Below are 22,093 nucleotides of genomic sequence, written 5' to 3'. Positions count from 1 at the left end.
TCTTCATGGAGTCAAAGGAACTGCGTGAGGAAATGGCCTTGAAACCCAGTCCCCACCTCCCTCTTCTCTGCAGCTTCTCCACTCCCCCTCTGGCTTCTAGCACTCCCGGGTTGCTGCAGCTCGAGAAGGTGCGGGAGTCAGGAGGGTTGATCCAGAGAATGACAGAGAGACCACAGGTTTTCAGGAGGGTCAGGGAGGGCATGTCTATGGAAGAGCCAGAAGAGCATTTTCTGGGCTTCCTCCCTTGGATTCTGGTTACCAGTTCTGTCGCCTCCTGATCTGTTGCCATGGAAACCAAACCTTCCTGGCGACTTTGACTTTGCGTGGGAAGGGTGGTGGTGTGTGAGGTTGCTGAGAGAGCAGGGTTTTCTCTGAGCCTGGTGTTGGGGAGGGCGGGGTGCTAGGCTCCTGGGTTCTATTCCAGGCAAGGCAGCAGACGGCGGGGCAATGAGCAGCTGTGGTTGGTCTTCTAATTGGTGTGTGGGCCCCCAAAGATGAAACGCACAGCCTCTAGGGTTTAGAGGCAGGTAGCCACCCCCACACCTCCAGCCACTGCCACATGAGGGTAGCAGCTGCACAGGTCCAGGAGCTATTTAAAAGGTTTTTATTTCTAGTAAAGGGCTGTCCAAAGGCCCGCCCTGTCTATCATTGGCAGGCTCACTATAAGGTGTCTTTGTGGGAGTTACAACTTGCTTGGACAAGCCTAGCTTAGTGGCAAGTCCTCTGGTGTTTGGCCTGGGGCTTCTGACCCAGGTTGGGCAGACTCAGCATCCCAATCTCAGGGTTGAGCCCCTCTAACTTGATGGGGAATGGAGGACATAGGTACTGGCCAGAAAACTGTGGCACCTGGAGATGCTGGGAAAGTGGGGAGTTGGACATGAGATAAAAAAAACTAGGGCTCCAAGCCAAAGGGTCACAGTGTGGGAAGAAGCTGTAAGTAAACGGGACAACAGCCCTGAGAGGGGGCCCTGGACTGCAGAAACCACATGCATTCATCATGCCCAAGCTCATGTCTGCTAGACCGGTTAGCTTTTGACTGGGAAACCACTGAAGAGATGTCCAGACTACTGTAGTGAAAAGAACAAGTTCAGAGTTTTACAAAGGAGGCTGAAGGGAGGTTCTGTTTCAATGCTTTATTGACAGTTGGAAACAAATCCATCAAACTGGAGGTGATGACATCCCAGAAGCCCAAGAGGCAAGGAGTTTACATTTTGTCCCCTCTACTTAAAAAAAAAAAAATTTTTTTAATTAAATGCATTTTAGCAAAAGTGATTAAAAAAGAAAAGGGTCAAAGCCCCAGATGTCAGCTAGCAAGGAGGTGGCTCAGGAAAGAACCAGACCCCGCACCAGTCTTCTCAGGACTAGCCCGGGACTCTAACAACCCCAACCATCCTCCCTGGCCACAAGGGCTGTACTGGCCGCCCTTGCATTTCCTAAACTCCCCCATGCTCTGGCAACTCGAATCCTGTGTCAAGCCTGGACGGTATCTATCATTCCTTCTCTGTAGCCTCAGAGGGGAAAGTGAAAGGGGCTAAAGAGGACAAGAAAGTGACCCTAAGTCAGAGAATCTGAGCTTCCTGAGGTTTGGGCCTCAGTCTGACTTGTTGCTTCTACAGTCCAGGGTGGGGATGGGGAGGTACAACCCTGTGCTACTTCTCAGCATCCACTTAGCATCTGTACGTTTGGCTTGATAATTTAATACATTCATGGAAAACACAGGATTGGAGCTCTTGCTATCCTATGGTGTGGCCCAGCCCAACCGGAGAAATGGTCTTGCCCCAGAACTGATGTTAGGGAAGGGTCCACCTTGGCCTCAGGGTTTAAGTCTTGAGGGATGGGGCCAACACCTAGACCATGTTCAGGATTGACCCCAGGAATACTTGAATCTACCATCAAAGCCTCTTTTATTATGAAGGGGGAAGGGGACCAAAGTTATTTTTCCTTAAAAAATTTTTTTCATATAAAAATAGATCCATTTGCAAAACAAGTTCTCAGCCAGGAGGCTCCACCTCCCATATCCTTGGATGGAGGGGGTGAGGTGTTGGGATGGTCACACTACAGCCCACACTCCAAATGAGATGCACCAAAGCTCTGGGGAAGGCATAGGGGAGGGGGGCTCAGTTGCAGGGTGGAGGTGGGGGGAGGGCTGATACAGAGGGTCCAGGGAGGCAAGGGCACAAAGCCTGGCAGCGGGCAGGGGGCGGGCCCCACACTGTCGCTATGCCCTAGCTACCTGCCTATGGCTCAGACCTGGGCCACAGTGGAACAAGGAGAGTGGTTGAGACCCTTTGCCTGGGAGACTTTTCCCAGGAAAGTAGGGTGAGGGTGGGATCTGCTTCCTGCTTTTGCAGAAGCAGTTCCCAATGCCACAGCACGAGTAATAAATAACTGCCAGGAGGAAAAGCAGAGGTGCCAGCAGCGAAAGGATCTAGCCCAAAGCTTCACAAGTCCCATGCTGTTCTCAGGGCCAGAGAAACCACAAAAGAAAAGCACAAATCCAGCAAGATTGACCTAGGGGAAGGCCCACTAGAAAGTGGGACTGAGAAAGCAGGCTGGGTTCTGTCTGAGACCAGGATCTCTGGATAACATGGAGGAGTCAGGATTAAGGCAGCACACACGGACCCTGCTTTGGTAATACCACAGCCAGGGTTGGCTGGGCTGGGCTCAGGCCACCCCTACACTGCCCTTTCCTTCTGGCCTCCAGGAAACTGAAGCTGTGTGTGATGTTCAGAGAGCAGCAGGCCAGACAGAAAATCAGGGTCAGAGGATGGAGTGACCACTGCTGCAGGGGGATACTCCCTTGGCCATTTAGGCACATGCTGCAGGTACAGTCTGGGCTTCACTTAGGAGCAGCAATGGCCATAGAGCCCAGTTTAGCTTGCACGGCCAACCAGCTCCTTGGCTTCTTCAAGGATTGTGGGGACTCCTTCACTTTTCTTGGACACCTTAGCAGGACCAGCAGCCATGGCATCATCCTTGGTCAGCTCCGAGGCTAGCAGAGATGTGACTGCACACCCAGCTTTCCTGTTGACTACAAGAGAAAACATGAGATCCTGTCCACAGGTCTGGTTTCTAATCTCTTTACAACTTTACAGCAGGTGTTCAGTCAGAAGCCATGCAATTGTAGTAGCTGCCTTGTCTGGTTCAAAAGTCTTTACAGCAGAGACTCCAGAGACTCAACGTAAAATAGACTCTGGTGCAAATATGAAGGCTTGGGGGGGGCTGGAGAGGTGGCTCAGAGGTTAAGAGCACTGACTGCTCTTCCAGAGGTCCTGAGTTCAATTCCCAGCAACCACATGGTGGCTCACCACCATCTGTAATGAGATCTGGTGCCCTCTACTGGCCTATAGGATATATGTAGGCAGTATACTATATACATAATAAATAAATCTTTAAAAAAATATGAAGGCTTGGATATAGCTAGACAAAACAGGACTTGAGGGGCTGGGGAAATGGCCCAGCAGTTAAGAGCACTGGCTGCTCTTGCAGAGGTCCTGGGTTTAGTTCCCAGCACCTGTATGGCAATTCACTATCATCTGTAACTTCAGTTCCAGGGGACCCAAAGCCCTTTTCAGGTCTCCATAGGATACAACACATAGATGTATGCAAATCACTCATACACATAAAAAAAGAACTGGTTTAAGTGTTGGCTAAGTCACATATCAAGAGAAACAGAGTACTCAAAGCCCCCTTTTCTCATTAGGTTTGTTGGAATTAAGGATGTTAGAGCTTAACACACAGGATTATTTTTCGAGGAACTCCAAAGAAAGCATGTGGGTAAGACTGAGGCAGCCACTGTCATCACATGTACACCACACTCCCATGCATTTCTCCAACAACCGAAGCCCACACCTCTTCAATGTGAACAACATGTGTGCATGCGCGCACACACACACACACACATAGAGGGGTAAAATGGTAAAATGTATCCCAGAGAATGCCAAGGACAACCAAGAGGGAAATCCTCGAAAGAAATCTTAGCCCAAGTCTCTCTTGCTCATTTATAAATCCATACTTGGGACCCCAGTATCCTCAACAGGAAGACAGCTGCTTAGGACCACGCCCATCACATGACGACCATCGAGTTCCATTGCTGTTTTAAGCAGCATGTAAAGACTGCATATATATTGAGCAACGAGGGGTTTTAAAAGTCAGACATAAAATGCTATATTATATAAACTGATTCTTGCGAGTGCCCAACTTAAGAGAAATTCACAGACCAGCTCGAGACCAGCCTGGTCTACACGGTTTGTACATGCACTGAACCACTGTTAGATACTCCAGAAAAATATGTACAACTTTTATACATAAGTTAAAAAGTAACTGCTAATGGATATGGGGTTTCTTTTGGAGATTATGAAAAAATATTCTGAAATATAACAATGGTAACAGTTGCACAGTCTTGTGACAGTCCCCAAACTGTATACCTAAGAGTGTTGACAAAAAAAAAAAAAAAAAAAAAAAAAAAAAAAAAAAAAAAAAAAAAGCTGTGGTGTAGCCCACACCTTTAGTCTCAACACTTGGGAGTTTGAAGGAGGCAGATAGATCTCTGTGAGTTCTGGGCCAACCTATTCTACATAGAGAGTTCCAGAAAAACCAAGGCTACACAGTGAGAGCATATTTAAAAAAAATCCAAAAACCCCTCCTGGGACCAAGGGAAAACTGGAGTGGAGAAAGCAATGGCTAAGCCTCAGAGAAGCAGCAACAAGTACAGCAGCACTCCCTAACGAAGGCTGCAGGACTGGGTCATGAGCGTAGAGTCCAGAGGAGCCACAAAAAAGGTGTCTGCTTTGGATCAGCAAAAAGCTTTAAGTAGGCAGAAGCCAAACCAAGTAAAGAGCCCAAGCCTTGTCCAGGACTGGCAGTCTCAGGGCAGAGCCATGACCCAAAGCAGCTACTGTTTTTACACACACAGAAGCTGCCCACAGGGCAGGGAACACACAATCCGCCCACAGATTACCAACTTAGAGGGCTCCTCCTCCTCCTCCTCCCAAGGGCTCAAAGGGTTGTCTACCAAGAGGAGAAAGAACAGTAAAAATCCTGCTGACAACACATGGGGGTATCTGGGTAGAGATCACAGGTACGTATATGTGTAATAAGAGACCTACACCCTCAGGGGCTTCACCAAGTTAGATGGATGTTGGGTTGTGAAAACAAACCATTGCCTCAGTAACTGATGTATGAGAATAAGTGTGTGCTTTCCCTACGTTCTTAGTCTCTCCTCTTATGTGCTTCTTTAACACTCTTTTCGGAAGCACTCAATTCTCCAGGATCCCACTGTCATGCCCAGAAAAATGGTGGTTCAATATCTCTTCACTGCAACTATATATGTGTATGTATACACATGTGAACATCCATCTAATTCTACTGGGTGAACTGAAGCATCTGCCAACTCTAATACCTGCCGTGGAGTAAGCAACACAGAAGCTAGAGTTCCAGGGCAGCAAGCCCTAAACTGCTGCTTTCTTTGGCTGTTTCCTTTAAGATTCCCTGTTGTACTTTAAATTCAACAGTCTTAGGATATTTCTATACTCACTAGATTTTTGATTCATTACATATGTCCTAAGAACCAAGAGAATATGGCAGACGAAAACAGCCCAATTTCCTTTTTAAGCCTTAAAAGTAGGTACACTAAGGGATGGACATGAAGTGGTCCAAGGTTAAGAATGAGAAAGTTCTTGTTTCAACTGATGAAACCAAGGGAACCCCAGCATCCCAACTTTTGATCTATCTCTAGGGTCACTATTATGCTAAGCAGACTAAACAATCAGGAAAATTTACTTCCTTCGTCTATAAGACCACCCAGTCCTTAGAGTAGCGATAGAACCAGATCAGTGTTTGACTATCAAGTATCTGGGACAATTACTAACTAGGATAATGGACCCACAGATTTGGGTATAGAGGTGGAGTGTGAGAAAATAGTCAAAGCTAGAATCATAGAAGGTAAGGATAAACAAACACATAAGTAAAACCTGCTAAGTAATACTAAGAGCACAACTCAATTAGAAAAAGTACAATGGTTCAGGAAAAAATCCTGAGACTCCAGCTATGAACGACCACTAAAGAGGAAGTGTTCGTGTTAATAGGCTTCCTCGGGGAAGCGGAAACTGGGACAGATGGGACAGTCATTATCATCCTAATAACTCATCATTGTCTGAAACCATACTAATTATACCTCTTGTCCTATTTTTACAAAATTGGGGAGAGTAAGGATACAGGAACACTCTTTCCAGACAAGGGGGTCATCAGAAAACCTCCCCGGCATAACTTTACCATTCCCAGAACTCTCTTTGTAATATCCTATGCCAGAGTTTTCTGGCCCAAATAGAGGTCACTGTCATTTCCAATCCAATAATGCAGGCTTAGTAGGGAAGAGCCCTGAACTTGGATTCACAAAAGCTGGATACAGTTCTGGTTTAGGATCTTAGTTTTTTACCCCCTGGCTGTCCTGGAACTGGCTGTCCTGGCTGCCCTGGAACTGGCTCTGTAGATCAGGCTGGCCTTAAAAGCACATTCACTCTCACCTCTGAGCAGGGTGGATACTAGTCAATAGGAAGGTCTTTAGTCCCTCAAGGCTCTAACACAGACCTCAATTAGCATAAGTAGAGTTTACACTAATCTGGGAGACAGCAGAGACTTCAGAGAAATAGATTTCTTTCTTGACTTTCATTCTAGTATGTAAGTGGCCTATGTACAATTCTGGCTTAGAGATAAAGTTGAGTCATTAAAACCACAAGCTGACTCAATCACAGCTGGAAATAGGAGCTGTAATACAATCACAAGGATTCTTCCCCTTGACACTCAGGCCATTGTTCTCCCACACCCTTCAGACCACAGCAATTGACATGGTACTTTTAATGAACCAGCCCTGATAGTAACGCTCCTCTTCCAAGTCCTCAATAGGTCTTTGTGTAGGGTCACTTCTTCATGTCTCTGGAGACTGGAAGATTTTAACATTCCTGGAGGCTCTAGGGAAAAATCTAGTGTCTTTGAATAGAGACAGCTGCCTCTGGGAAAGGGAAAGACTGTAAGGTAGATAAGCCTGACAATTTTCTGGTTCTTTGGCTCTCAGTCCTTGTCATGAGCAGTGCTTCTCAACCTGTGGATCTTAACCCATTGGCAGATATCCTGCACATCAATATTTACATTACAGTTCAATAACAGTGATTTGGGATTTCCCTCTGTATGCCGTGATTACCAATGATAAATAAAGGAACTGCTTTGGGCCTATAGCAGAGTTATAGGGAAACAGAGCTAGACGAGAAAAAGTAAACAATGCAGAGAAGCCACCACCAGAGACAGACACTGGGAACTTTACCCGGTTAAGCCACTGCCATGTGGCGATATACAGATTAATGGAAAGGGTTAAATTAAGATGTAAGAGTTAGCCAATAAGAAGTTAGAGTTAATGGGCCAAGCAGTGATTTAAATAATATGGTTTCAGTGTGATTATTTTGGGGCTAAGCGGCTTGGAACGAAACAAGCGGCCTCCTCCCCTACCTAACAGTAGCAAAACTGCAGCTATAAAGTAGCAACAAAATAATTTCAGGATTGGTGAGGTCACCATAACACGAGGAACCATATTAAAGGGTCGCAACATTAGGAAGGTTGAGAACTGCTGGTCATGGGACAGTCAAGAGGTAGCCAGACAAAGAGCAGAGCAGCTAGGTCCAGCAGTCCTGGAGGAAGCTTGCGACCCCTGGGACCTCTGTACTTTGAGAATGGGGCCTTCAAAACTCCAGTCTTTCTATTTGAAGAAAAGATCCTAATCCTTGGCAAGATACTCTGAAGCCACTTTCTGTTATGCCTGATGCAAGGCCACACCCTTTAGATGATGTGATAGTACCCAAGTCTAAAAAGCTCACAGTGTAACTAGGAGTGTTTTAGAGGGTCTCCCAGATGTTTGGTAATCTTAGTAAACCAGATCAGAAAGATAAGATTACAAGCTGAAGCAGATATAAACTATGCAGTCCTTGTTTCCAACTTCTTTTGATTTTAGTATTTCCGGTAAGTCCCCTAGAATTGTCTAACTGGGGGATAGTACTCTGACTAAAATCAGGTACTCTACTGAAAAGGTAGTTCTGAAAAAATCCTTTTTCTCTACAAGCAAGTCCTGGCTTTTTACTAGGAAAGCAGCAGAGAATGGGGCATCCCCAGCAGAGGGAAGTCACTGATGCCTGCTTATACAGGAAGCATCTGGGTCTCTAGTACAATTCCTCAGGAAAAGGCTTAGAAGGGAATTCCCCACCAAAGTCTGAAGTAGGCTGGGCTTAGAGCTGTCTAAGCTGTCTCATGGAGACAGCACAGTGAAATGCATGGTACTTTTGATGGACAGGAAACAGTGCTGTGAGAACCTCTACAAAAACTAAATACCCAAGGAGTTACAGCTGTTGGCTGCACTCTCCACACAAAGGCCTATCTGTAAAACTGTGAGTCCTAACCAGAGTTCTAAGCCCTTCCTTCCTACCCGCTTCTCCTTCTGAGACCAATGGAGCTGGACACTGAGTTTATCCGGGCTAGTATGACCTGCTGGGCTCCTTCCCGGTGTGTCAGTACTGGAGGCCCAGAAGCGTCACTGTTATCTGTCTAGCCATCTTCTCTCTACAGCACTTTCCAAGTGAAGCTCATAGCAAATGTGTCTACAGAGTGGCCAGCAAATGGGGGCCAGGCTTTAACTTTGCCAAAAATGCTTCTGCGGTGCTCTTACCCTTTGACAGAAAGAAGCTATCACACATCTAGGCCTCCAAAGGGTCCTAGTGAGGACTTCCTAATGTGGAAGGAAGAGGCCTGGATAATTCATTCTTAGTGCACAGAAATGGGAAGTTTCTAAACCCTGGAACATCACTCTGTTCTTCAACCCTCAGCTAACATGACCAGGAGCAGAGGCCCCACACCCCCTCCAACACCCAATTAGGTTCCATTTGTTTACTTACCTTGACGGGGCCCTCTCTTTCGTCGGAATGCTGCCCCCGACTGTAGAGCTTCCAGAAGACTGTCCATCACACCCGTCTCATCTCCCTCTGTCATGGACAAAGACAGAGGTGTAAATTCTCAGCCAGACCAGCATAGCAAACACCAAGCTGCACATGAAGTGCTTGGCTGCTGAATGACTGCCCCTCCCCCACACTGGCTGGCAGCTCAAAACAGACAGAAAGGTTCACCCTCTCGGGTTTACTTTGTGTGTGTGTGTGTGTTTGAGAATGCCTGAAAACACACTGCTCACTAGGCAAACCCTGGGGCACTTATGGCAGTGCCACCCCACTCACACTAATCAGGACCAGCAGACTCCTAGGACTGTCTAACCTGAGTAAGCAGAGACCACAGCTATAAACCAAAAGGCAGCTGTGACAGGCAAGGTGACCATGCCTATATTCCCAGTACTTGGGAGGTGGAAACAGGAAGAGGAAGTTCGAGGCTAGCCCAGGCTACATAGGAAGTGCTGTGTGTGGGGGGGGGGGTGGGGAGGGAGTGCAAAGCAACTGTTGTAACTATTATCAGTCCCAGTGCCTGCATGAACCACTGAGGGCTTAGGCTTCAGAGGAGGGTTAAAGGAAGAGAGCCCACTGGTCAAGACTGTATTTCACACAACTACTGCTTACAGTGGTTGTATCTTCCTTGAAGACAGCTCTGCATGTAAAAGCTGAAAGTAGCCTGGCTGGAATGCAAAGAGTTAATGTAGAATCCCAGTTCTAGCCAAGCTCAGTTTCCATGGCAACAGCTCAGGATAGTGAAATCTGAAACTGAAATCCCAAGGAGCTGGTTGGCTACTAGCTAAAGACTAGGGCTCATTACTGTCTGCGCCACCTGCTGTCTGAACATAATCAGTGCAGCTGACCTACATTCAATTCCATTTGCACTCAGAATAGGGTAAGGTCCACTACGCCACCTGCTGGCTGGGCCCTTATCCCAAATGCTATTTGGGACTCCACCTTGCTCCCATTACATCCTGTTCAATAAAGAAGTGGAAAAGCCCTGGAGGCCCAGAGAGAATAGGGAGGGAAATGAAGGATGCTTGGTGTAAATTTTAACATCGTTAGGGGAACAAAGTTGTTGGCTTAAATGCAACTGAGTTAAGGTAAAGGAACTACCCTGAAGGTCTCTGGACTTGTTAGCTAACCACCTTGTTAGTCTCTGTTTGTGTTCAGCAAATTGTTAAGACTTGTCAGCCCCACAAAGCCCTCACTCCAGAGGCTCACTGCCCTTCAGATCAGCCAGGGCCATGTGTTACATATGCTGCATTTACTGTATTTCCGCTGCCCACAGGAGTAGCGGGGGGCAGGGAATCCTCCACAGGAAAGAAGCAGAGACAGGAAACAGAGGGCCAGTAATTGAGACCATATGCTCAAACAAAGACATGCTTCTGATGGAGAAAGAGGGTGACCAGCTTTTCACCCCCTTCCAGAAGTTGTCCATTTATGGTCTTTCAGATGTGCATACAATATGTTAAGAGGTAATAGGAACACCGTACTGGTGAAGTAAGGAGAAAGAAGAGCTACTACAAGATGGGAGGAGTCAGACAAAGATTTTGGAAACCCAAAACATTTAACAGCAGGAATGAGAACAGGTCAGGAAACATTTTGGACAGGCAGAAGCACAGAGTATGTGGGACAGCAATTCCCAAATCACAAGGGCAATGAGACATAATCCAAGAGCCCGCAAAGAAGAGGAAAAAATAAAACATGTTAAAATCCAGCACCAGGAGGCTGGAGGTAGAAGGTTGCCATCCTGTGTAGCTCTAGGTTCTGGACAGAGACGCCGGCCGGAAACCCCTTCACATTCCCACCTGCATTCATGTCAATGAGCTGCTCTCGCTTCTGCTGCTTCTCCAGTCGCTCTTTCTCTGCCTTCTCCTTGGCTAGTTTTGCTCTCCGCATCTTTTCTTCAGTTTCTCGGCGCTTCTGATTCTCCTTGACTGCTTGCTGAAGCACAGAGTGGGGGAGACATGGACAAACAAAACCAGATGGAGGATATGTGGGCACGTGTAAACCCACCAATAATCATCAGGAACCCAATGAAAAATTAGCAGTTCACCCATACTCACCAAAAACATATTCCTAAAGTTGTGCAGATCCATAAAGAATTCTTCCACAGACAATTTCTTAGGGTCAAAGATGAAGTAGTCGCCTAGCTCCTTATACAGAGTCTCCATGTTGGAGTGCATCATCTGCAGCTTGTTATACTGCTCCTGTGCATCCTTCACAAAGCTGTGCAGCCAGGGAGTAAAGGACCAAGACCAAGAGCAGAGCCAGGCAGAAGCACTCAAAGATGTAGAATAGGCTGTGCAGCGAACACCATATAGTACTGCTCATGACGGAGAACAGAAGCATTCTAAATATGCACAGTGACAAACCATAAGCTATGGCTTACCTATATAATAGAAGCTGCATAGACTACTACAAACACAAGGCTGAGACAAATGCAGAAAAAGTACATGATGCAGTTTCTATGTAAAATAAACGAGTTGTCAATCAGAAAATGGCAGTGCTTGGCTCTGTAAAGGGTGTGTCTGGAACAGGGGCTTTTAGTGAAGGTGGGTTTGTTTATAATACGAATGGAACACAGGGATTTGTAGTTTATCTGCAAGGATTGCATTCCCTTCTACATTAAGTTTACAAATTGTGTATTTAGTGGAAAGAAAAAAATTCAAAGGTGAAAACTAAATATTGCCATCATCTACCCTACTCCTCAGAGGAGACTTTCCCTTCAAGTCCTCCAGAAAGGATATGGTCATTTTCTCAACAAACTTGTCCTTTTCATCTGTGGCAGCTGGGAAATTCTGAACATCACGTTCCACATCAGCAATCTGTTTCTTCATCTGATCTAAGTTCTTCTGCAAGTTCTCAGCAGAAACTACAGGAGAGAAACAGAAGGACTTGCTGACCATCACAGCCTCTCTTAGCCTCACCTTGCAGTCACCCAGCTTAGGTACTTCCCTTTCTTATCTATGTACACTCCTCTAGCCTACACATGCTCCTTTCTCTGAGTCACATGCTGGTTTTGATCTTTGTAGTAAAAGCATTTATTATTTGCTAACTGAACTTCCAACTTTCATACACTGTACAATACTAACAGAAGCAGACTTCATAACATTTTAAAAGAACCCATGGGTCCCCTGAGACCTTGGTCTCATTTATTTCAGGTAACAGGGTTCAGAAGGGGACATAGGTAGGAACTCAGAAGCAGGGTAGACATCTGTCCCATTTTAACCTGGTGTTTTGTCTAGTTCTAGACAATGGGACCCTCTGCTTGTTAATCCAGTCTGTCTTTCAGAATGACAAAAGCTGTGGACCTAGACTGAAAGCACCTGCCTTCCAGCATCTGTGCATATGCATGTAGTATTCAAAAACGGGGAAAAACCCTTCCACTGGTACATAGGCTGTCTTCAGCCTCACACTCCTCCCTGTACCTTAGACACCTTAAACACCTAAAATCTCCTTTATTCTCACTTAAACTGATTTAAAGTCTGTAGTGCCCTATTTCTTTCCCCATATAAAGACATTTAGGCCACTGAACCACCTTTTTTTTTTTTTTTGGTTTTTTGAGACAGGGTTTCTCTGTAGCTTTAGAGCCTGTCCTGGAACTAGCTCTTGTAGACCAGGCTGGCCTAGAACTTACAGAGATCCGCCTGCCTCTGCCTCCCAAGTGCTGGGATTAAAGGCATGCGCCACCACCGCCCAGCCAGAACCACCTTTTAAGAAAAATTTTCAAATTATATTTATCTGTGCATTCTGAGTGGTGTGTGTGTGTGTGTGTGTGTGTGTGTGTGTGTGTCTGTGCTTGGGTGAGAGGACCACTTGTGAGAGTTTTTTTGTTCCTTCTAATATGTTGGTCCCAGTGACTGAATTCAGGTTGGAAGGCTTAGCAACAAGCATCTTTACCTACTGAGCCATCTTGCTGGCCTTCTGAAAGCTTTCTAGCTTTCCCTACACCGTCTTACCTCGGCTGGCTTTCTCTACATGGGCAAGTTCATCAGGAAACTTGAGGACATCAGGGTAGTCATTCTCACATAACTCAGCCAAGAAATGCAACAATGTCATCTTCTGATCTGCAGACTTGGTGTCTCGGAGCTTGGGGTGAGAGGAGAAATCATTACCTGTCCCAAATCACCTTGGGCCAGTACTCGGCTCCAGTAGCCTTCCCTCTGTCATCCTATCTAACCCCATGGTCTACCTTACAGAGGAAGCTGATATTGAAGCCAAAAGCACCAGCATTCCTGGAGCCAGCATTCATATAGTTTCCAACAAGCAGAGTGATCTCCAGGAGGTTGGAGAAGTTCTCACTCTTACGCAGCTCCTCACATGCAGCAGTGACAGATACGATCTCTGGCTTGATATTCTCAACTTGCTCACTGAATTGTAGCTTGAAGAGGATGGCATTGAGGCGAGGTCGAAGACGGGGCACTGTGCCCATCTAGTGAGGAAGGCAAGAAGTTCCATTATGGAGCTAATGGAGAAGAGACACCAAAAGATACAGGCTGAGCCTCCTCTGGGAGATTGTAGCTCCAGAGCAAAGAGGTGGAATGGGGGGAAGACACAGAGAAATTGATTGACTAAAAGATTCAAATCAGATCAGAAGCAAAGATCAAGTGACCAGGCTGGTCTCCAGAGGGAAGGGAATAAGGAATTGGAAAGAGTTGACTGCTACAGGCCTCACTCACCACCACGCCAAACTGCTCTGACTCAGCCAGATCATCATACTCGTCCTTCAGTTCAGAGAGCATTTTTAACTGTTCTGGTTCTGGCATCTGTTTAATGAGGTTCTGGAAAAGAAAGTAAATGTGATGTGGGGTGAGCTGAAAGCCTGGGCATCGTGACTGTGAACAGGTTCCATACTCTGGCCAGGGATAATGAAGGAAGCATGGGGTGGGGCGGCTTGTGAGATGGAGGGGTTCCTGAGTCTGCTGAGGTACCGGCCCACCAGGGAGGGACAGAGCAGCTTCGTCAGCCAGCACTGAGTCAAAACTGCTCAAAGAAGCTCCCGCTCACCAAGCAAGGAGACGAGGCTGTGTACAGCTCTGCAGAGCCAGCTCTGACACAATAGCCTTGTTGCTTACCTGGATCATAGATTCAGTGAGAACAGCTTCATTCACCTCCAGGATAACATTCTTAATTTCTTGATAGGGCATGCGGAAGGAACCCAAAAAGATTGCTGCCAGATAATGAGACAGAAAGACAGGTTCCTCTCCATTCCAGACTGTCCTGAAGACCACTGGGTCTAGGTAGTTGAAATGCACGCCCGAGCCCTGTGCTCGAGCTTCTACTGTCACCCATTCCTAAACACAAGCCACACCATGCCATGCAGTAGCTCTACTGCTCAGACATTCAACAAACACCATGCCTGGGATCACAGAACTCTCAGAAACACCCACCTCCTGGTTTAGAAAACTCCCACAAAGCTGCCATTACCTTGACCTGTTCATTCTTAAAACAGTCAAGTTCCACTCCTGAGAAGCACACCATGTCCTTCAGTTCCCTCATGTTCTAATTTGACTCCTCAGTTTTATCAAGAGTCCTCTCTTGGGGCTGGAGAGGTTCAGTGGTTAAGAGCACTGGCGGCTCTTGCAGAGGACCTGGGTTGGTTCTCAGCATCCACAGAGCAGCTCAAAACCACCTGTAATACTAGTTCATATAGATCCAGCATTCTCTTCAGGCCTTCTCAGGCTCTAGGTACACATACACACATGTAGGCCAAAACACTTAAACACTTATCAAGTCTATAAAAGCAGCTCTTTCACCGGATGGTGGTGGTGTACACCTTTAATCCCAGCACTTGGGAGGCAGAGGCAGGCGGATCTCTGTGAGTTCGTGGCCAGCCTGCTCTACAGAGTGGGTTCCATCACAGCCAGGACTATTACACTGAGAAACCCTTTCTTGAAACCAATCCCCCTGCTTAAAAAATAAATAAATAAATAAAAATTAAAAAAAAAAAAAAAAAAAAAAAAACAGCTCTTTCTCCTGACTACTCACGCCAGTTTCTCTATCTGACCCTATGCAGCCCTGGCTGTCCTTGAACTCACTCTGTAGATCAGCTTGGTCTTAAACCCAGAGATCTGCCTGAGTGCTGAGATTAAAGGTGTGTGTTACCATAGCAGCTCTTAAGGTGACCCTAACATCCTTTTCCTTCATCATATGCAGTCAAGTTTATCTTAAAAAAATCTTCTTTGACTCAGTGTTCCCTTCTATTATCAACATATGTTTTCTCTCCTCTACATTCTGAAAACAGAGTGATCTATTTTTTCAGTATTAGAACTTTCACCTATTATGTCCTCACAAAGCCAATGAAAAGGCAGCACCCAGTGAGTGCACTTTATAAAAGGTCCTATCTTGTCATCCCTGACTCAAATCTACTAGCCACTCTGTTCTTGGTGAACTTGCCTCACTCAGCTTCCACATTTGCTCAAGAGTCATTGTCCTTCACCTCCCCAGCACCAGGAACTGTCTCTTTCTGCCTTGCCTTTTCATCCTCGTTACCTTAGTCTTAGGTCCTGATCATCTCATTAGTTTAAAACAGCTCGTCTTCCTTCCTACTCTTCTCCTACTTGGAAACTGAGCCTGAAAATCACTTGCTAAAGCAGTCTTCCCAAAGCCAACAGAAAGCTGTAACAGCCTGATTAAAATCTCCTCAGCAATTCCTACGCTGTAATGCCCTGCAGTTCTTTTTTTAAAAAAAAATAAATATTTATTTTATTTAATATTAATATTAAATAGAAATATTTTATTTAATATTATTTATTTTAAATATTTAATAATATGCTTTATTTAACTTTATTTTATGTGCATTGGTGTGAAGATGGTCAGATCCCCTGCAACTGGATCTTCAGTTGTGAGTTGCTATGTGGGTGCTGGGAATTGAACCTGGGTTCTCTGAACAGCAGTCAGTGCTCTTAACCACTGAGTCATCTCTCCAGCCCCAAATGACCTGCAGTTCTGACAGCACCCAGTCCTCTCACCCTCCCAAAGTAAGCTAGCTCTTCCCTTACCTCTTTCTAGACCGGTCTTCAACCCACTTTAAACAGCACCTTCTTGAGAACACTCTCAGTCTTCCCTTCAACACTTACCACGTGGCATGAAGCCTTCTTGCTAGCACATGCCTAGCTATTCTAACACACTTTTATGGTGGCAGCCACCTTCAGCCATTGTTTTGTTTTCCTGTCTCCACCAGACATATAAGTCAAGAGGACAGAGATTGTCTGACTTAGCTTTGTATTTTTAGGATGAAATAGGCACTTCTGCCTTCTAGACTGTTCAACTCTAAAACAATCTAATTGTACGCCCGCCTCCCCTAGTTCTGAGGAACTGAAACAGGCCTAGGATGTGCTAGGCTAACGTTCTACTGCCGACAACACTCCAACCCCTCAGTTCCTTGGCTTTTTCCTTTCATTTTGCAGAGTGAACACAGATTTATTAAGAAGTGAGAAAGAACTCACACAAGTGGGAGGGGTCATAAAGGAGAAATAATGACTTGATTCCTTTCTAAACTATTTCCCATTTTAATATTCCATTGAGAACAATAATGTACTAATGTCTTCTATCATTTTCTAAAATAACAATCACTCATGCTTTATGTTCCTAGACACACTCTTAGGAACAAAAATTAACATTACTTTAGTCTCTATAAAAAGACATCACTAACTTGACAGTGGTGGAGCATGTCTTTAATCCCAGCACTCAGGAGGCAGAGGCAGGTGGATCTCTGAGTTTGAGACCAGCCTAATCTAGAGAACGAGTTCCAGGACAGTCAGGGCTATACAGTGAAACACCCTGCCTCAAAAAAACAAATCAAACCAACGAACCAACCAAACAAAAAAACAAAAAAAGAGGGGGAAATGAGGGGGATGGGGACATCACAACAGACTTTCACTAGGTTATATGATCAAGCATAATATAAAAACTATGCTTGCTTTTGAAGCATATACTACAACTGGAATGATCAGCATGGTCCTGTGCAAGAAGGACATGCACATTTATGGAGCATTACTTAATTTTTTTAGTGCAAAATTTTTGGTTTTTGAGATAGGGTTTCTCTGTGTAGCCCTGGATGTCTTGGAACTTGCTCTGTAGACCAGGCTGGCATTGAAATCTTAGAGGTCCACCTGCCTCTGCCTCCACCTCTACAGTAAAGAAAAAAATACACACACACATACACAGACAGACAGACAGACAGACAGACACACACAGACTTATTGTCTTACTACATCACTCTGAATACCTATGGGTATGTGTACTAGTTTGGGTGATTTTGAACAAGTCATAACATCTGAACTTTCGTTTTCTCATGTGGAAAAATAAACAGTAATATAAGATTATGAATAAGCTTATGGAATATATACTCCTTCATTTATACAACACATGACTAGCATGTACCTAATAGAGCTAGAGCCTGTCACATGCCAGACTCTCAAATATTAGTTGGCCAAAAAATTAGTATCTATTACTCAGCATAAAGGAGGTACAGACTGATGGCTGAAATGAACAACAAGAAGGATAACATTGATCCTAACCACAAATCAGGCAGTAACTATGTCACCTTGTGTGACATGCTGGAGTGAACGTGGGGAAGGCTCTCCAAGTGTAGAAGGCCCTTCGACCTCAATTTTCTCACTAACTGTAGCTCTCAGTCCAGGGGCAGAAGAAATATGGTAGCATATGCTTAATTTTCTGGGGTTACTGATCCTCCTCTGACAGTACAAGATTTACCTCACTCATTCTAAATGTAATCATTTTAGTGAACTGAAGTCACAGCAGCAGCTGCATTCCTTATCAACAAGTAGAAGGAAATGCACTGAGGCTGAGACCCTGCGGGAGATTTCCTGTTGATGCAAGGGAAAGAAGACCGCTGAAGAAGTTTGCCAGGCATGATGCTGTCCACCTAAAACCCCAGGACTCCAAGGCTGAAGTATAAGGATTATCAGTTCAAGGACAGCCAAGTTATACAGCAAGACCCCATCTCAGTCCCTCCCCAACCCTCAGTAAAATAAAATAAAAAGGAAACTGAGGTTAAAACCTGAGTCCTGTGTCCTCTTAGCTCTATAACTAGATACAACTCTAAAACCTTCACCTGCTTGACATAAAGCTGAAACCTTGACAACACTGCTGTGCTACTGAAGGATTTGCTGAGATACTCAAGCCTCATTGTGCTCTGCCTGGCACAGAGCAGGTACTCAACAAGAGGTGATTCACTCGAAGGGACCTTAGACTCAGAGAAATTATGTTCTTACAGGAACACCTTTGTGGGACACCGGACCCTGACACACCTTCACAATATTGCTGGAATCATAAGAATTACTCACAAAGATTCTGGGATGTCTTTGAGTCCAACACTTTTAGCTCTTTTACTTTTTTCTTTTGCACAGATTTCTTTTCTTCTCCACCTTCTTGATCCTTCTTGGCTAGCGAGGGAAATTAGAAAAATACCATTAAGGATACACCACCTCTGTGTGTTACTGAATTACAACTGTCCTAGCAGAATGCCTTCACTCCTATCTCTCTATTGTATTCCTTCAAGACTAATTTCATTAGCCACTCTTCTATGGCTAAATGAACCCACAAGAATAACTCCTTTTCATTCTGCAATAGTCATCCATAATATTTTCCTTCTTAAGTAAAATCTACCTACAGGGAACAGCTAACTCTCTGCGAAGAACCAAGAGTAAATATTTTAGCCATTGTAAGCCATATAATCTGTCTCAACTTAAAAATATATGTACCAGTTTTTTACCTACATGTCTGTCTGTGCACTGTGTGTGTACTGAACTTGGAGGCCAGAAAAGGGTGTCAGATCTTTTGGAACCAGAATTACAGACAGTTGTAAGCTGCCATGTGGGTGCTGGCAATCAAACCTAGGTCCTCTGGAAGAACAGCCAGTGCTCTCAGCAGCTGAGCTTATTGCTCTAGCCTCCACCTCTGTCTCAATTCTTCAGTTCTACTATTGTAGCATGAATATATGCATATATGGCAGTACATAAATAAATGCCATGGCCGTGTCCTAATAAAACTGCATTCATTCAAAAACATTCTGTGATATAACTTGGTAACTCCTACATTAAGTGTTCCCTACAGTTTTTTTTTTTATCCTTACCAAAAAGCTTCACTATCTTTCAAAATTCACTTTGAACATGACTTTCCCTATAAAAATGGTTTTAGTTTCTCCAACTGCTTATGATCTCTCTTAAATCACTGTTGAACCTGAACAAAAAGAAGTATAATAAACTCCTTTCCTTCCACACTCTTCACTATTCAAAGCAACATATTCACCCCTTCCCACAAGTCTTCCCCAATAAATGCACCCACTCTCTGCTTTGATAAACAAATTTTCACTCTATTTGTGATCTGGGCCTTATTCATTTTTTTTCAATGTTTCATGACATATATGTACCATCCTGATTTTTTTTCAAATCTTTAAGTGTGGAGATTTTCTCATCTCAATTTTGGGCTTCAAGGATACAGGAGAACTACTTCATTACCATTTCTTCAACAGTTAACTATAGCAAAATCCACTGAAAATGATCAGTACTAGCTCTTGAGGAGGGAAATAGGGACCACACTGGGTAGACATAATAAAAATAAATACTGGAAATTCCACAAGAATAGGACTGAGCCAGCGACCTGGGCATGAGTAGGCAGGAAACTCCAAAAGAACAGGACTGAACTCCAGGAGAGCAAGGAGCAGATCCAGACCAGGGTCATTTGCGGAAGCAGGACTGGGTCAGCAACCTAGGCCAGAGCAGGCCTGAGGTGGCAAGCTCCACAGGAGTGGGACTGAGCCAGGTACCTAGGCTGGAGCGGGCCTGAGAAAACAAGTTCCACAGGAGCAGGAGCGGATCCAGACCAGGGACATTTGCAGAGGCAGGACTGAGCCAGCGAACTCTACAGGAGCAGGTACAGGGGAGCAACTGCTGAGCAAGTGGGCCAGAGCCAGAGACCACTGTAGGTCCAGGTTTAAATCTGAGACCTTCGAGGGAGTAGACCTGAGCCAGGACCCCTGTGGGCATGAGTCTAGGACCTCAGAGGAACTAGTCCTGAGCAAGGACCTCTGCAAGTCTGGGCCTGAATGTGGGACCTTCAAAGGGAGTAGGCAGGAATCAAGAGATCTCTGAGCAGGACCAGGCGTGAGTCTGGGACCTCTGAGGTTGTAGGCCTGAGCCAGGTTCTCTGCAGGTCTGGGCGCACCCAAGTCTGGGAACTCCGAGGGAGTAGATCAGAGACCATTACAGGACCAACCCCAAGACAGGGACCTCTGCAGGAGCGTATCCTGACCAGGGACATTTACAGGTCTGAGCCAAAAACCTAGGCTAGAGCAGGTCTGAGACAGGAAACTCAACAGGAACAGAGCAAAGCCGGGGAGCACTGAGTGACCTCCAGGAACAGAGTGACCAATGGGGTAACTAGAACCGTGGCACTGACTGTACCACAAGGAACAACCATCTGAGCCTTGGATTTACTGACACCTAGAAGATTAATTACCAGAATCACTGACAGCCTTGACCACACCAAATAGAGAAAAAGATGAGTAGACAAAATAAGAACACACGCAACACCACAAAGAGAAACACAACACCAGTAAAATCTCGAGACCCTACAACAGCAAGACTTGAACAACCAAATATAGATGAAGCAGAAGAAAATGACTTAAAATAATAACTTCAGAAGAATGTTTGAAATTCTTATAGAGAAAATGAGAAATTCCCTCAAAGAAATGAAGGAAAAGACAAACAAAAAATTCGAAGACATCAGTAAATTCCTTAAAGAAAACCAAGAAAAAGCAATCAAACATATGAAACTACTTAAAGACTTGAAAACTAAAATAGAGACAATAAAGAAAACACAAGCCGAGGGAATTATAGAAACAGAAATCATGAGAAAACGATCAAGAACCACAAATGTAAGCATAAAGAGCAGAATACAAGAGATGGAAAAGAGAATCTCAAGCGCTGAAGATACAATAGAAAAAATAGACTCACCAGTCAAAGAAAACATTAAATCTAACAAAAGCTTAATCCAAAATATCCAGGAAATATGGGACACCATGAAAAGACCAAACCTAAGAGTAATAGATATAGAAAGAGAAGTTCAAGTTAAAAGCACAGAAAATATATTTAACGAAATCAAAATCATAGAAGAAAACTTTCCCAACCTAAAGAAAGATATGCCTATGAAGATACAAGAAGCTTACAGAACATCAAACAGACTGGATCAAAAAAAGTGCCCTCAACTCAAGAATGGATAAGGAAAATGTGGTACATTAACAAAATGGAGTACTACACAGCAGAAAAAAATAACATCTTGAAATTTGCAGGCAATGGATGGAGCTAGAAAACATCACTTTGAGTGAGGTAACCTAGCCCCAGAAAGACAATTATCACATGTACTCACTTATAAGTGGTTTTTAAAGCAAAGAAAACCAGCCTACAAATCACAATCCCAGAGAACCTAGACAACCATGAGGACCCTAAGAGAGACATACATAGGTCTAATGTACATGGGAAGTAGAAAAATACCAAGATCTCCTGAGTAAATTGGGAGCATGGGGACCTTGGGAGAGGGTTGAAGGGGAGGAGAGAGACAGGGAGGGGAGCAGAGAAAAATGTAGAGCTCAATAAAAATCAATGAAGTTTTAAAAAATATACTGTCATACTGGAGGAAACAGGGACCACATTGGGTAGACATACTATAAAATACTGTCATATTCTGGAGGAAACAAGGACTGTACTGGATAGATGTAACTGTATAATGTAAAGTGGTGTCAGCTTCTTAGCCATATAGCAATAGCTCTGAAAGTCAATCAACTGCTTCTGAGTATGAGAATGGCATACTCGAGCACAAGAGTGGCAGAAAATACACTAAACATTACCCCTTTTTTTTTATTGTTTTTGAGACAAGATTTTACTAAATAGCTCTGGTAGATCCAGAACTCTTACTCTGTAGATCTGACTGGCCTTAAACTGTCAACAATCCTCCTACCTCTGCCTTCCAAGGAGTGTGATTACAGACATGTACACACACTAATGCCTGGTTATAACATAAGTCATTTTTTACAACATTTGAAAGACCACATTCAAAACAATAACCAAGTTAAATGACAAAGGTACACAAAA

At 44.6% G+C, this 22,093-nt stretch overlaps 1 protein-coding gene across 1 annotated transcript in view; it reads right to left on the bottom strand.

Annotated features, from left to right (window-relative positions):
• Positions 1–2,878: 2,878 nt before the first annotated feature.
• Positions 2,879–22,093, bottom strand: part of Diaph1 (diaphanous related formin 1) — a 99,510-nt gene continuing 80,295 nt past the window's right edge. The window contains exons 19-29 of the mRNA XM_057788564.1: positions 18,290–18,388; positions 14,054–14,148; positions 13,658–13,759; positions 13,171–13,410; positions 12,938–13,067; positions 11,727–11,850; positions 11,042–11,207; positions 10,784–10,919; positions 8,934–9,020; positions 4,961–5,010; positions 2,879–3,031 (exon numbers count right to left, since the gene is read on the bottom strand). Coding sequence (XP_057644547.1) covers positions 2,993–3,031; positions 4,961–5,010; positions 8,934–9,020; positions 10,784–10,919; positions 11,042–11,207; positions 11,727–11,850; positions 12,938–13,067; positions 13,171–13,410; positions 13,658–13,759; positions 14,054–14,148; positions 18,290–18,388 — 1,268 coding nt within the window. The 3' untranslated portion in view covers positions 2,879–2,992. The remainder of the gene's footprint in view (positions 3,032–4,960; positions 5,011–8,933; positions 9,021–10,783; positions 10,920–11,041; positions 11,208–11,726; positions 11,851–12,937; positions 13,068–13,170; positions 13,411–13,657; positions 13,760–14,053; positions 14,149–18,289; positions 18,389–22,093) is intronic.

Source organism: Chionomys nivalis, chromosome 14 (genome assembly GCF_950005125.1).
Source record: "Chionomys nivalis chromosome 14, mChiNiv1.1, whole genome shotgun sequence".
In the NCBI taxonomy this organism is placed as follows: Eukaryota; Metazoa; Chordata; class Mammalia; order Rodentia; family Cricetidae; genus Chionomys; species Chionomys nivalis.
This window is presented reverse-complemented; position numbering and strand designations above follow the sequence as displayed.